At 46.9% G+C, this 14,697-nt stretch overlaps 1 protein-coding gene across 1 annotated transcript in view; it reads right to left on the minus strand.

Moving 5' to 3' along the window:
- Nucleotides 1-550: 550 nt before the first annotated feature.
- Nucleotides 551-14,697, minus strand: part of LOC306935608 (cyclic AMP receptor 3) — a gene marked incomplete at its 3' end in the record, with an annotated part of 43,614 nt that continues 29,467 nt past the window's right edge. Inside the window, exons 9-11 of the mRNA XM_079518705.1 lie at nt 9,811-9,889; nt 2,139-2,186; nt 551-652 (exon numbers count right to left, since the gene is read on the minus strand). Of these exons, the coding sequence (XP_079374831.1) occupies nt 551-652; nt 2,139-2,186; nt 9,811-9,889 (229 nt within the window). The remainder of the gene's footprint in view (nt 653-2,138; nt 2,187-9,810; nt 9,890-14,697) is intronic.

Below are 14,697 nucleotides of genomic sequence, written 5' to 3' on the forward strand. Positions count from 1 at the left end.
TGCTATTTTTGAAAAAAAGTGAAAATAAAATTTAAAAATAAATCTTTTTTTTTTCTTTTTTTTTAAAATAATTTGGGGACCCCCCAAAATAATTTGGCGACCCCCCGAAGGGTCGCGACCCACGGGTTGAGAACCCCTGCTCTAGTTGACACCCAGTGAGAGGAGAAAGCGTTCCCGTTAATGGGATGCAATGTAAAGGCAGCACAGCGACTGCAACTTGGCACAGACACCGTTTATGGGCCTGCCATGACAATAACACACCCAGTGCAACACCCAGGGGGCCAAGTCAGGGGACTCTTGGACATGGGCCATGTAGGCATCGCGGGGATCAAACCTGTGACATTCCAGCTAAGTAACGGTATCCCTGCCAGCCCAACCCAAGCAAATATCACCCTCCCACGAAACACCGGCCAATTGTTGAGGGGGCTAGCCCCTCCTCCAACTTCTGGCTTTTTGCAAAACAAACAGAACCCAAAACAAACAGGACTCCAGCCATTTATCTTCGATGTTTGCTTTAAGCGGTGGTTAGCCAAAGTGGGCGCCCCTCACTTCACACAAGGGTGATTTGTTCATAAACAATATAGATGCTGGACAAAGCCAGCTGCAACACGGTGGGTTTGAAGCCCCCAGACTCCGTGGTAGTGGGCAGGTCCTTAACACCCCGAGTGCACAGGACGAAGTTCACCGTCTTTTCAATTAGTAACGCCCAGCGCCCAGGACGAAGATTGATCAAAAGGACGCATATTATTGATATCAAAACCGATCGCATCGCCCCACAGGCTGGGAGCGCCTGTTGTGCAACATTCAATGTTGCGCAACAGTGGGACGTCATCGAAAATGTTCCCCACCTGTTTATCCGACGAGACCGAAAATCTTAAAACGTTAATATCTCTTGATATCTCTTATGTGTTAGACGGCCCACCGCGGAATTATTCATATACCTCCCGTTGTTGTCGATCGCCTCTAGAGTGTTTTGGCTACATCTGGCTGCTTCAGCCACATCCGGGATAGCATCCGGTCCGTCTGTAAAAGTGCTCCGCTGCTATAAATGATTGACGATTTAATGGGTTAAATAACCCCGGGGGCGTTCGGGGTGTTAACCACTCGGCCACCTGAGCTCCGCTGTAATGGCCTCTTTTTAACCTTTAAAGAAACCACCAAGCCACAATAAAATCCCGCGCAGCGCGCCAAGCCGCAATAAAAATGCGACCGTGAAATCTATCAACTTATAGGAACATATGCATGCGGTTATGAGCTTTACACACACGGAGCCGCAATGTTATGCATGAAATCCATACTTCAACACCAAGCCAAGAGGAGCCGAACAGACAGTGTGTACTTTTTTTTTTTTTAACCCATTTTGGGCGGGAACCCGTTTTGGTGTTTCATTATGTTATACTTTAGCTATTGAAAAATAGCAGATCTACAAGCTCATAGCGCAGCACCGAGTGCCGCGCTACGAGCTTGTAGGTCTGCTATTTTTTTGAAAAATCGTGAAAATGCTTCTGGGAGGTCCCTGGAACAACATATTTTCAGATGGGGGTCGGCGACCAATTACATAATAATCTTGGGGGTCGTTGACATGAAAATCTTTGAGAACGACTGACAGAGAAACATAGGGTTTTTCAGAAAACTGGTCTAAACGGGTTAAACAACACACATCATGACTGATTACTTCCCCCTATCTGTAATTCCATAAAGAGAACCAATTCTCTCTTTTTCAACCAGCTTTATTTTTTGTATTCCACCCTCTACCCTCCACGTCTGCCCTCTCGCTTCGCCACCGATATACAACTGAGCCCCTCGTTTTACCCTCGCCTCTCCTGCTCATTTCCGAAGGTCAGGGAACGAGCGGCGTGCTAGGGCAGCTCTCACATTTGCATGAACTGCCAGCAAGCACGCACATAGCTCATGCACACGCACACACACACACACACACAGAGAGAGAGAGAAAGAGCGAGTGTTGCAGGGTCAAATTGCTCCCTGCTGTGTGTGACACCAACCCAGCGTGACCTCGACAGCTAATCCTGCACACACTCTAATCCTCACGCTCTGTGTGTGTGTGTGTGTGTGTGTGTGTGTGTGTCTTGGTCACTCATTCCAGTAGTGAGGTGTGAGATGGTCGGTCAGGCTCTTACCTTCCGTCTCTCCCTCTCTGGGTTGAAGGTTCCCAACCACGACTGAATCTGTGCCAAAAAACCACACATGCAGAGACAGATTAAAAACACGTGCACGTGCACACACACACACGCACAGACAGTGCAGATATACATGGAGACATTTACAGTCAGTTGTTTCAGACATCTTAAAATGCCCTGGGGATAGGCTAGGCTCTGTTGTGGTGGGGTCTCGCCTGGTGGGAGTGGAGGAGGTGGCCAAGGGTGAGAGAACTGCAACTAAGCCGGACACGATCCTGCATAATTCCTCCCACCTCCTCCACCTAGAGATAAATGGGGGTACTGGAGGCAAACGCGGGAACGACTCGCAGGTGTGAAAGACTTTGTGCCCGCTGCGCTGAAAGGTTACGAGTCGCACAACGGCCGCTTGGCTAGGTCAAGGGGGCAGGCAGACTTTCCAACGTTGAAGCTCTGGGTCCTAGTGGTAGGAGGAGGGACTACAGGCGGACCCGTGGATTCATGACCGGGAAACCCCGTGCAGCTGGGCTTTAACGTTGAGCGCTCGGTTGCCCTACGTCACTCAGGACCTCAAAGTTGAGGTCCTGGGAGGGACTTCCGGCAGTCTTCCGGGTGCTTCAAAACGCCACTGAGCAACTTCCACTGACATGAATAGCTGGGGGGGCGGAGCTTCGCGCCAGTTCAGTCTCTATTATATATATACTCTATGGGCTAGGTCAATCAAAGCTTAACCTGGATTTATTTACATTTATTATTATTTTTTTTAACTGTATAACGTTCAAATTGCGTGTATGCACGCCTGTATGTCCGTGGCGGGGCTCACAGACATGCTAATACTGTATATGGACCGGACATTCACATTGTCAACGTAATAATAATAATACCCAGCAATGACAGGCAGGCTGATACGATATCAGCCCACATAATATGGACATGCCCAACATCAGCGCGCATCATCAGCACATCACCTGGCATTGAGATGCCGATGACAAGAGAGACAGAGGGAAAGAGGGACAGCGGGATAAGGACAAGAGAGGGCGATGGGGAGAAGGAGAGGAGAAGGTGAGGGAAGGAGGAATGGCTACGGGAACCTGAACATGCTGCGAAGCTCTCTGTCAGCGCAATAACCCATTTAGTTAAAAACGTTCGCTCTGAAAGAATATATATTCAAAGATTTGTGCCGCATTTTCACGATTTGTCAAAAATAGCAGACCTACAAGCTCGTAGCGCGCTATGAGCTTGTAGATCTGCTATTTTTCAATAGCTAAATTATAACATAATGTTTAAAACACCAAAAGGGGTTCCCGCCCAAAATGGGATAACCCAGGCAATGCTGGGGGAAGCTTAGAAGCGTTTTGTGAGTCAAGTCTACTACTAGACAAAGCAGCCGCAATACCCTTCTGGCACCGTCCTACTCTGCAACCACGCAGGTCGGAACATTACTCATTACATGAGTCAGGAATAATGCAAGTTATTTAATAATATATACATTGTACCCGTTGCCAGACTATACTCGCTGTAACTGTTGTTAGAGTACCCAGTGGGATACGAAAAACATTAGATATTACAATCAATGAGTTATTCATAAACCCAGAGTACACATTTTACCTGTTGTTTTTTTATATAATTTTTATCCCAAGATTTTGCAACCCATTTCTTCCCATGTCAATTATCTAATGTAATCCTGGGCGCTACACTTCCTCTGCCAACCTGGGGGGGGGGGGGGGGGGGCAGCGGACTGACCTCATGCTTCCTTCTATGCATGCAGAGTCCAAGCTGGACTTTTCACCTGACAGGGGAGAGTTTCCCCGGCAGGACGTAGCACGTGGAAGGAACACGTTATTCCGACCAGTTCCTTTCCCCTCCATCAGGCCAGGGGGAGGTAGTTTAGAGACCAGGATTACTGCATGTTTTTTGTGAGGGTACCTACCCTAGGCTAGGGGACACGGGGAGAAGTTGGAGAACATGCAAACTCCACACAGAAAGGCCCTTTCGCCAACCCTGCCTAGGGTATGGGCACTGATGACGCGGAGGAGAGAACACGCCCACAGCGTCCCCAGCGGGAATCGAACCCAGGACCTTCTAGCTGACACACACACACACAGGTTCAAGTTACGTCGCGTGGTGTCCGTGAGTGGGTACGTATGTCTGTGGTGGCCTCTCCCTTCACCTGCTCCTGTGCTCCTAGCCGTCATGCCTCATCACTCGGCAGGGTGCAATGAGAGATTGCTACTCCATCACCCCACCTTTAGCCCATGCATATGAGCCCCCGATCGTGTTTCTGCTATTTACGGATGTTATTTGATTTCGATAAATAGCGGTGCTTAGACAGAGATAGGGTCCTGTGACTCGCCCCTTTCCTTTCCTGCTGTCCCCACACACACACACACACACACACACACACACACACACACACACACACACACACACACACACACACACACACACACACACACACACACACACACACACACACACACACACACACACACACACACACACACACACACACACACACACAACACACACAACACACAACACACAACCACACACACACACACACACACACACACACACAGGTTCAAGTTACGGCGGGTGGCGTCTGTGAGTGGGTATGTCTGTGGTGGCCGTGCAGATGTGCTGTTAAATATTGTATACATACTATGTGAGTGTGTGTGTGTGTGTGTGTGTGTGTGTGTGTGTGCGCGCGCACACGCACACACGTATAACCCGGTCCCCCTACCCATCAGTCTCTTTCCGCCACCCGTTCTAATGTGCCTGATTCGCACTAGAGCTAAACGCTATAGACGCAGCCAGGAGAGCCGTAACAGCTCCCGGGTCTCCGATACGAGGGACTGATGGCATCGCTGCACGCAACACGAGATGAGGAGACGGTAGAGAGAGAGAGAGAGAGAGAGAGAGAGAGAGAGAGAGAGGAAAGGGTGGGGGGGGCAGCATTAAAAAAAAAAGGAGTGGTAAAGGGAAAAGTAAAAAGTGGAGCAAACACGACAGATCTCAGATCTCTCTGGAGGAGATGTGGAAATATTTCTCCGCTTCTCTGTCTCAGGAGGGGAGCGGAGGGGGGGGGGGCGTGTGTGGGGGGGGGGGGGGTGGCATGCGGAGAAAATGTCAATAGACACACAGGCGCACACAACACAAGACAGAGATTTGTCACAGCGCGAAGCACGCGCGCGCGCGCGTGTGTGTGTGTGTGTGTGTGACTGTGTGTGTACTGTCATTGTATGGTGGGGGGGTGGGGGGGGGGGTGTAGCAGCCTGGAGGCTTTATGTAACCCAAGGAAATCAGACGCAAGTCTCTGGAGGGCCTCTGTGTAGCTATACAGTACGCATGTATGTATGCAAGTATATAGTGTAGGAAATGTTTACAATTTAAAGGGGGGGTTGGTCTGCTCAATATCTTAATATCTTTATCTATAAAAAAAGATACATATTCAAAGATTTAAAATGTCCATTATTATAATCGTATACAGTGTATAGAATTAGGAAGTGGACATATGCATTCTTTTTTTTTTTATCCCTTAACCCATTGATTCTAAAAACGCCTCTATATCCTGACCTAAGTTTTCTGAAAAACTTCAAATATTTATATAGCAGCATCAAACATTTTAAATGTTTGAATACTGTACATACTGTACAGAACCCCAAAATGGGTTCCCGGCCTGAGGGGGTAAAACACCAAAAGGTAGGGGGCCACAATTGTAAAATGACTTTGAAATCGGGGGCCGCCCACCAGACCGTGTTCGCGGTTAACCGTTTGACCATGTGTTGTGTGCAATATTATAGAACACAACAATGACATATTATCGTGTCCATTATGGTAACGTATTAGGGCCTGCTTGCTTCATACTGCATTCGTGCCTTTTGATGTTTGACATAGGATCCTCTGTGCCGGTCGGGTCCTTTATAATGCACAGGCTTTGAATTGTACATTGAGAAAATAGGAAGTAGACATTTCAGTGTTCTGTGCACGGTTCTCTGGCATGGAAGTGTCTGTTTTTTTCTTTTTATATTTAGTTTTAATTTTTTTCACAAAATACACATACTCCACCCGTCCACAACCTACATAGACAGCACAGTTAAAGCATAATGACAATAATAACTGGAAGTGTCTTTGTGAGAATATTATTGGAAGCAGGCTGGCATGGTGAAGTGCAGTACTTTTATTTTTCTTCCTTTTTTTAGCATCCGGCTGATGAGGGCACAAGGGTCTTGTGATTTGTTTATTTTTAAATCAACAATGGAGAGTTAGACCATCATTCAGCTCAAATAGTTTTGTACATTTATTTTTTACATTGGAATATGGAATGTGCTGAAAAGCTCAGCTGGGGCCGGAGTTGGCCCGCGGGCCGCCAGTTGAATATCACTGCCTTAAAGTGTAGTTTAATGGCAAGATATGAATGTAAAATAACTTTGTGTGAGGAGGTAATTTTTGTCGCTCGCCAGCCCTTTAATTGCAGGGGACATTTTGGTCCTTTGTCTCTCCATGTATTGCAGTTGCTGAATGTATATACGCACACACGCATGCACACACGCACCAGCAGCACGGAGACCGCTGGACTAGGAGCGCTTCCATTCAGCTATTCATTAACTCAACGTTGCCATGGTTTCCCTGCAGCAATGTGATTGCCATTGTAAGGCTGTGTGTGTGTGTGTGTGTGTGTGTGTGTGTGTGTGTGTGTGTGTGTGTGTGTGTGTGTGTGTGTGTGTGTGTGTGCGTGCACGTGTGTTGGGATAGCAGGAAAGGAAAGGGGCGAGAGAGGGACCTATGTACTTCACAGGACCCTGTCTATAGATGTCTGTCTATAAGCGCCACTATTTATCAAAATCAAATAACATCCATAAATAGCAGAAACACGATCGGGTGCTCATATGCATGGGCTGAAGGTGCGGCGCTGGAGTAGCAATCTCTCATTGCACCCTGCCGAGTGATGAGGCATGACGGCTATGAGCACAGGAGCAGGTCAATGAAGGGAGAGGAAGGAATCACATCTGTCAAAGACAAAAACAACAGCCCCACCAATCCAAGGCCTCTCTGCTTCCAAATCCCCCTGGTTAATCTCTCCAAATGTGCTGTGGTTTTACTAATAAGTCTGATTGTCGCTAACGACTCTGATTTAGTTCATTAACACTTTCCCTGCGGATCACGACATTCCAGACTATTAATTCGCAGTTTTTTGGATAAACTTTTAAGACATACAAGGTTTCCGTCGGACAACCTGGTGACGTCTCGCGTTTGGATCACGTGACCGAAAAAAACTAAACACTGACGCTGGATTCTCAGGGCTTCTGGGAAATGGAGGCACAATGCAAAGTCTATGGTGCGTAATGGCCGCACCCATCTTGCTCTGTTCTGTTGTTCCGGATCACGGCGGTGGAATATTTTTGGACTCGATCACAAACCATGGGACTATTTTCAGGCGGATTTTCAGCCTTCATCAGGCTGAAAAGATAGGTTCGCATAGATTCGCATAGGCCGAAACGTTGCTGTTTCCCTATTCAATTTGGTTCACTGCATTTGAAGACAGTGTGTGGGTGTTTGTTCCTTTTTCATTGTCGGGCACCGTGCCCTCTCCTACGCACCTGTCGCCTGTAGGTGTGCAAAAGCTTTGCTTTTTATTTAGGTGGATTTTCATGAAATGGAGGTACAATAGAGACGTGGTGATTCTTCAAAGGTTAGTGAAAAACAACGGCAGTCAAATGGGGATTACGATTATTTAATCCTGCAGTCTAACGCCACAAACCACACCGCTGCAACTCCTTGCAACAAAACAAACCACACCAGCTGCAACTCCTTGCAACATGCCATTGGGATTAATCGTTGCAAGTAGTCGCATGGAGTTGCATGTTGCAAGGAGCTGCATGCCGACCCTCTGGTGTGGTTAGGGCTTTAGTGTAAATGAGCAGCTCAGTGGCCTTGCGGTTAGAGTGTCCGCCCTGAAACTGGGAGGTCGGGGTTCGATCCCCGGCCAGGCCATACCAAAGACTGTAAAAATCGAGCACCAAGGGTTGGGTTGGGTTGGGTTGGGTTGGGTTGGGGGGGGGGGTGAGATCAACTACAAATGATTCTGTAGCGCGGCATGGGCTGCGGCTCACCGCTCCAAGAGCTGGGTCAAATGCGGAGAAGACATTTCGCATACAGGCAAATACAGTGTCAAATAGTAGGACTTTAACCTTTGACTAATGAGCAGCGTGCAGGCCATTTTCTCCCCGCAGACGAAAAAGGGAAGAAAACATCTCTGCCGTGTCCGGCCAAGATCTCGTCTCCGTCTCTCTCTCTCTCTCTCTCTCTCTCTCTCTCTCTCCCTCCCTCTCCTCTCTATCCTTTTACCGTGCTGTCGCCACCTAGCAGCCCACTTTCAAAGCTTTTCAAAATTCTTTCAAGTGAGACAGCCTGCAGCTGAAAAGAGATAAGGCTTGAGCTCTTCATAAATATGATAGAGAAGGGGGGGGTGGGGGGGGGGAGAGAGAGAGAGAGAGAGAGAGAGAGAGAGAGAGAGAGAGAGAGAGAGAGAGAGAGAGAGAGAGAGAGAGATGGAAATGGGGAGAGCAAAGAAGACACGTGGGAGGCAAATGAAGGGAGAGTGCCAGAGAGGAGAGAAACAGGTAGAGACAACCGAATTCTGTGAGCAGAATGACTTATGAGATGCAGGTTGCCAACCAACCACATTCATTTATTCTCTTTATCAAGTCTGTGATAAAGGGCTGCCTTAGCCTCCAGCCCACCCGCCACCCCACCCCCGCTACTTCCCCTCGGCTGCCGGCAGGCTGCCTCCGTTTGTTTGCGTCTATCCGTTCATCGGTTCTCTCCGTCCATCAGTCTCTCCTGTCACGTGCGCAAGCGACAAATCCTACGATGATGCTTCATTGTATGGGTCGACGTAACTCGAGATACATTTGTCCACCGTTCTCCAATTTTTTTCCCCCACAGGCGGGGAGCATCTATCGCAAACACACACGCACACACACAGGCGTGTGTTGTTGAGGCAGAAGTCTGCTCTTCCGCTGCCTCTCTACTATGACTGACTGTGGCGTGGCGCGGTGCGTGGTGTCGTCAGGCCGGGGGAATGGCAGCTATGAGAGGCGCCCTGTAGGAATGTTTGCCCGGGGCTCTCAACTGCACCCTCGCTGTGGCACATCACACTGAGCTATGATGAGCCACAGCAAGAGAGAGGGCCGGAGAGAGAGGAGGAATGAAAGGCAGAGAGAGAGGGCCAGAGAGAGAGGGAGGGAATGAAAGGCAGAGAGAGAGGGCCGGAGAGAGGGAGGGAATGAAAGCAGAGAGACAGAAAGCTAGAGAGAGGACACACAGGGAAGTAGTAGACATATCGGCGTTTCATCAGGCTCATCGCCTGAACTACAGGGCGGCAGTTGCACGCACGCACGCACGCACCACATATGGTACGCGCACACGCACACGCACACACACACACACACACACACACACACACACACACACACACACACACGCAAACATGCACTATTATCTCAGCTATTCAGGGAGACCATTCATGCCAATTTGCTAAAAGGTCACAGTGGATTCGAATAGCTAATGGGCCGCCAACGTTCTGTCCAAGCCCCCGTTTGGACTGATGCCGATTAGAGGCGTGCTGCGGGTTGGGGGGGCGGGGGGTGGGGATGGATTGCGAACGACTCACCCTCCGATTGGCCACGCAGATGATCCTGGCGTAGCAGATGATCATCAGGAAGATGAGGATGAACAGAGGCACGTACCATCTGCAAAGCACAGGCACAGGGACAGACAGTCAGACGGAGGAATGCGGAACACGCACCCGATGAAAGGAACTCGTTTGTTTGTGATACTCGGGTGTTCCTGCATGTGGCCTCTGGCGGTCCGGTTTAAACCTGCTTTTTTTGTTTGTTGTTTTGATGTGCTCTGCAAAATAGACAATATCTGAAGATTGTAAAACCAAAACACGACCGTTCCCCCCCCCCACGTACCAATGAAGCTTCATATGAACTAATGTCATGATTAGTTATTAGCCACACAAACCCGAACGTCCCTATATTCTGGGTTGAAGGGATTCCGTGTGGAGAGGAAAAGAAAAGAGAGAACCAAGTATGGACCGCTTGGGGGTGTAGTGTTTTTAATGACGGAAGGGAGCATAGCAGCAGGTCTCTTTGTTGTGTTTACCAAGTTGCATAATCATTCCCTTATCCGTCGGTATGTGTTTTTTTACATGTGCTTAGCTATGTATGCATAGGGGCTGTCACCATTATTACATTTTAACCCATTCAGGCCTGACGTCAAAATTAAAAAAAGTCTTCTAAATCATGACAATTTTCTGAAAGATTTGAGGCACATTTTAACGATTTTTCAAAAATAGCAGAGCTACAAGTCTGTGCTATTTTTCAATAGCTAAATTATAACATAATGTATGTAACACCAAAAGGGGTTCCCGCTCAAAATGGGTTAATGTAATTGTCGTCGGTTCAATACCGGCAATAAAGGCTTTTAGGCTTCGTAAAGAAAAGGTGCATGGGACAGATATGACAAATAACTTACATAATGAAATAACCTTAAATACTTTATATGAATAGTGGAAATCGCAGCTATTTCCACTCCTTTTGAAGATGTTTGAAAAGATACATTTTTTTAAATCAACATTGAAATGATTATCAGGATTATGACGATTATTCAAAAGAAAATGTGCGATTATTTCAAATAACCCCTTTTGGTGTTTTAAGCATTATGTTATACTTTAGCTATTGACAAATAGCAGATATACAAGCTCATAGCTTGTTGATCATGAATATGTGGCGCAAATCTTTGAATATATATTCTTTCAGAGCCAAAGTTTTTAACTCAAATCTGGGAGGGTCCCTGGAACATATTTTCAGATGGGGGTCGGCGGCCAAATACATATAATCTTGGGGGTCCTTGACATGAAAATGTTTGAGAACGACCGACATAGAAACATTTTTTTTCAGAAAACTGTAGAAGACATTTGTAGAATCCTTCCCAGGTCAAAATGGGATAATTGTGATTAGGCGATGATGTAATGATTGTGACAGGCCTGTGTATGTACTAGTGTACTCAGTGTACTGTCTGCCACCACCCCCCCCCCCCCCCCCCCCCGTCAGGGTGTGTTTCTCTCTGTTGTCTGTTGGGAGGCACCTGGCCGGTGGAGCAGGGAGGGCATGGCCTAAACTGACTTTATAATCCACTGCCTAATAAGTCTCTCTCTCTCTCTCTCTCTCTCTCGATGACATCATTTTGTTTTGGTTTGCATTTTTGAGGGCTTTTGGCAACAACTCCACACACCACACCACACCACATCATACTGTCTGTCCACACCTCAAAGTGTGGGATGGGGATGAGTAATGCACGTATATTTATCTTACTATTGTTGCTGTTATTCTTATTGCAATGTTGAGAAACAGAAACCAAAGAAGTGTACTCTTATATAGGCGCGTCAATAGGAAATTGAAGCTGCCAAAAAAAAGCAAAAAATGAGAAAGGTAAAAATACAAACAAATGAGTGGCTGGTGGGAAGGCACAAGGCCAGTGGGTGTCCAGATTATAAATTATCTTTAGGATTTTGTATAGTGTTTAGACCGATAGGTTCTTGGTTTACCTATGATCCTAGATTACACTACCTCTATGCATTTGATGTATTACCTTGCGTTCACTTTGCGCACACACATCGCTGTGGATTAAGAGCGTCTGCTGACTGCTTAAAATGTAAATTGTAAACTCCAGTCCTGGAGACTAAAATAATAATTACATTTACCCAACATAAAAAATTTATCATTTGCTTAGACACCCATATTTTAAGCCCTAACCACACCAGAGGTTCGCCATGCAACTCCATGCAACTACTTGCAACCATTACTCCCAATGGCATGTTGCAAGGAGTTGCAGCTGGTAAAAATACATCGCATGGATGCACCTGGGACGTATCCTCAGTGATGTATCCCAAGGTCATCGGGGTTTTCAGGTCTCCCAACATCATACCCCTCACTCAGGTGACCCAGCCGGTGTCTCAGTAGCTACCCTCGATCAGTCCCATTAGGGAAAAACCAGGGCCACACAATCCGTTCCTCCTGAACTACTCTGCCGGGACTGGGAGGTACTATTCCAGCGCGTGGAAGGACTAGGCTCTGTGGGTTGACTCCTGTCCGGGCCCCTCCTACGTCTCACCAGGTCCGCTCCTGCTCTCACCAGGTCAGGCCCTGTGCGTTGCACCAGACTCCCAGCACCAGGCCCTTCATTCAAGAATGGTGGATTCTCGAGCGGCAATGGTTCCGCAGGCTCCACCTAGCCCATGGTGGTGCCGCAGGCTCCGCTTGCGGCTTGAGTGGCCCTCCTAAAGGCCTCACCGTGGGTTTGTTGGGCTTCTTCCTCACGGAGGACACAGGCTGGGGCGCCAACCCATACTGCTCCCGGGTGCCGTCTACATTCCGGCTGCCACCCGTCTCTCCGGTGGTCACCAGACTATTTCTGGTTGTCACGTAGTCTATTCCTATGAGTCACTATAAATAGAATAACTAAAACAATTCTGGCTTTGATAAGAAGAGTGTAGAGAGACAGGAAACAAACAGAGAGCCAGGGAGTAACATGCAGGTCCGCCAAGCCCAATTTTTCAAAAGTAGCAAAAATAGATCTACAAGCTCACAATGGCTTAACCATCTTCTAAAACCTGATACTTTGTCTTCCAGCAGACGATACTTGGTGTCCCCCCGCTTTTTTTAAAGGGATTGTGACAAGTTTTTGTAATTTTTCTTAATTTTCTTTTAGGTTTTCTGAGCTCAATTGCGCCCAAAAAAACCTGAACTTTGAACATTCAGTATGTTTTCTGTGGTCTGGTGATTTCTGGCTCAAACAAGTGCTCTGATTTTCCTGCTGTTTGTGACGTCACAGCCTGCAAATCCCACATATGTCAATGGGATTTGCCAGCAGATGTCACTGTTTTCACTGTTTGCCTGTTTTCATTGCAGCTCTAAAGGCTTCCAAACCCCAGAGAAAACTCCAAACCACAGAAAAAGTGATTTTGTTTGAATCTGAGCAGATTTTTTTAATCTGAGCACATTAAAAAGTGATTTTTTTAATCTGAGCACATTAAAAAGTGATTTTGAATGTGCTCTGAAGACGGCTGTTTGTAAACATGAGAAATTGCATCTGAGCCAGTCTTCTTTTATGTTGGGAGTGCCGCTTTTTTCCACTTAGTTGGTTTAGCATAATATACAGTAGTTTGTGGCTCACGAGGTCAAGTGGTTAAACTAAACTAGCATGCATGCCGAGTGCATGGTGGGAGTATAGTGGACAGTGTTATAGGCTGACCAGAAAATTGCTGCCGTATCAAGGAGACACTATATTTAGATATAAACAGACTCAGCACTGGTGGTGGTGAGGGCTTTCCTATATATTTTAGCATCTTTACTGAAGGGCGGGGGGGGTGGGGGGGGTAATAGAGATTGAAGGAATGCAAGAAAAGTCACAGCGCAGGAAAACACGTTTGCATTCCTTTGGGATGAGGGTAGCTCAGAATGCGGAACGGACAGAAAGGTACACGAGAGAGAGTGGAAACGCCAGCACATCCTGAGCAGATGAAAGGGAGCCAGGAAGGGGGGGGGGGGGGGGGGTGTACATGGGCCGTGCTTTATAGAGAGGTATACACACACACAGCCTCGTGTTATGCAACCTCCAGGGAGGTGATCCCTCGCCCTCTCCGAGGAGTTTCAGCCTCTTCCTTATAATCACAAAACATGCCTTTGTCTCGTTTTGATAGACAAGTTCCCTAATGTAGAACCTGTATAATCTCCACTGAGAAAAACACCAACCACACACTGGGAGGTGGTGGCAGCAGCAACCTTGCAGCAATGCATGCACTCTCTGTGAAGATCCCCCGTCAGCCCAAACCTGAACCTTTGAGATGCAGAGTTGCTATAAGTTCACCCCATCGGGCCAATTATTTCACAGCAATGCAAGAGCATGTAAATCAGGGGTGCTGAAAAGGTATAGAATATAGATTGTGATCTACCAGTAGATCATTAAGGTTGCGCAGGTGTCATACCCTAAAAAATATATTATTTAAATTGAAATGTATTATTTAAATTTAAAAAAGTTATCTGCCGCTTGAATTAAGGTGACTTGAGTGATTGATATCAAAAAGGGCCTCAGCTCAAACCCACAATGCAATACTTTGTTTTCAAGTATTGTAACATCAGTAGCATTACGAAGCTATATATAAGAAACTCCTACCAATTCAAAGTTTTCGCCCGGTATTTCCCATTCCAAGTGCGTTAGTCTTATATGTAATGTCATTGCCGCTATTCCAAAGCCTCAACTATTTTCAGCAATTGGACAATTTTTTTTTGGGTGGGTATAGATCTTGTTGAGCTGGTCATTTTGAAAGTAGCTCTCAAGTCAAAAAAGTGTGGACACCCCTGATAGTAAATTAATCAATTAATGCCAAAACCAAATGATAGTTTTAGGTGTGCCATTGGACAACCATTAAAAAAACTACTGTATAATTCCAAACACACATGAACCACATTACCTGTAGCGTCTCAATGACGCT

The sequence above is a fragment of the Electrona antarctica genome, assembly GCF_951216825.1.
Source record: "Electrona antarctica genome assembly, chromosome: 13".
NCBI lineage: Eukaryota > Metazoa > Chordata > Actinopteri > Myctophiformes > Myctophidae > Electrona > Electrona antarctica.